General features: G+C 67.7%; 1 protein-coding gene across 1 annotated transcript in view; it reads right to left on the bottom strand.

The window, feature by feature from the left end:
• LOC103923314 (matrix metalloproteinase-9-like) overlaps nucleotides 1-694 on the bottom strand; it is a gene marked incomplete at both ends in the record, with an annotated part of 2682 nt that extends 1988 nt beyond the window's left edge. Inside the window, 3 exons of the mRNA XM_009331619.1 lie at nucleotides 3-81; nucleotides 164-292; nucleotides 546-694. Of these exons, the coding sequence (XP_009329894.1) occupies nucleotides 3-81; nucleotides 164-292; nucleotides 546-694 (357 nt within the window). The remainder of the gene's footprint in view (nucleotides 1-2; nucleotides 82-163; nucleotides 293-545) is intronic.
• Between the last annotated feature and the right edge of the window lie 123 nt (nucleotides 695-817).

Raw genomic sequence — 817 nt, 5'->3', positions numbered from 1 at the left:
ACCGGGAGTAGGAGCGGCCCTCGAAGACGAAGGGGAAGTGGCAGTCGGCCCCGTTGGCATTCCCGTGGCGGGTCTTCACCACTGCTCGGGAGAAGGGCGGCTCGGCGACGGGGCTGGGGTGGGTGCCATCAGTCCCCCCTGACCCGCCGGGCCCTGCCCTTACCTAAGCCGGTTCCCAGTGTCCAGAGCTCATCGTCATCGAAGTGGGCATCGCCCTGGACCCCTCGGCCTGGGGGAAAGGCGTGGGCCAAGAGCCCATCCTTGCCGTCGAAGGGGTACCCGTCCCCGTGCTCTGCAGGGGAAAGCACCCTCAGACCCGGCCCTGCTAGAGGAGCCCCCGCATCCACGGCGCACGCACGGACCCCGAGCACGTGAGCCCTGCACACCCCCTGCGTGCCTGCACACGCAAGTGCCTGTTGGCACGCGCAGGAGCAGAGGAACCCTGGACACGCAGGGACACGGCCCGGGGAGATGAGGGCACATTGCCAGCCCTCTCCCCGCAGCTGAGCCGGCTCCCGGCTCCCTGCCTGCCCGCAGGACGTCACCTTGGCTGCCGAACATGATCATGATGTCTGCCTCGCCGCTGTATATCTGAGTGAAGGTGAGGGGGGTCACGTCGCTCCACACTTTGAACGCCCGCTTGAAGGCGTCATCTATCACGGCACGGTCCAGGTCAGGGGAGTAGTTCATCACCCTGCCGGGGGAGAAGCAGGGGGGTCAGCGCTGTCAGGTCCTGGCTCGTGCCGCAGGAGTGACCCTGCTCCAGGCACATGGCGGGGACATGCCCCCACCCTGGGAGGGGACAGCAGTGCTGGCA

The sequence above is a fragment of the Pygoscelis adeliae genome, unplaced genomic scaffold, assembly GCF_000699105.1.
Source record: "Pygoscelis adeliae isolate BGI_AS28 unplaced genomic scaffold, ASM69910v1 Scaffold1559, whole genome shotgun sequence".
Taxonomy (NCBI): Eukaryota; Metazoa; Chordata; class Aves; order Sphenisciformes; family Spheniscidae; genus Pygoscelis; species Pygoscelis adeliae.
Note: the sequence above shows the minus strand (reverse complement) of the source record. Positions and strands in the feature narration are given on the sequence as shown.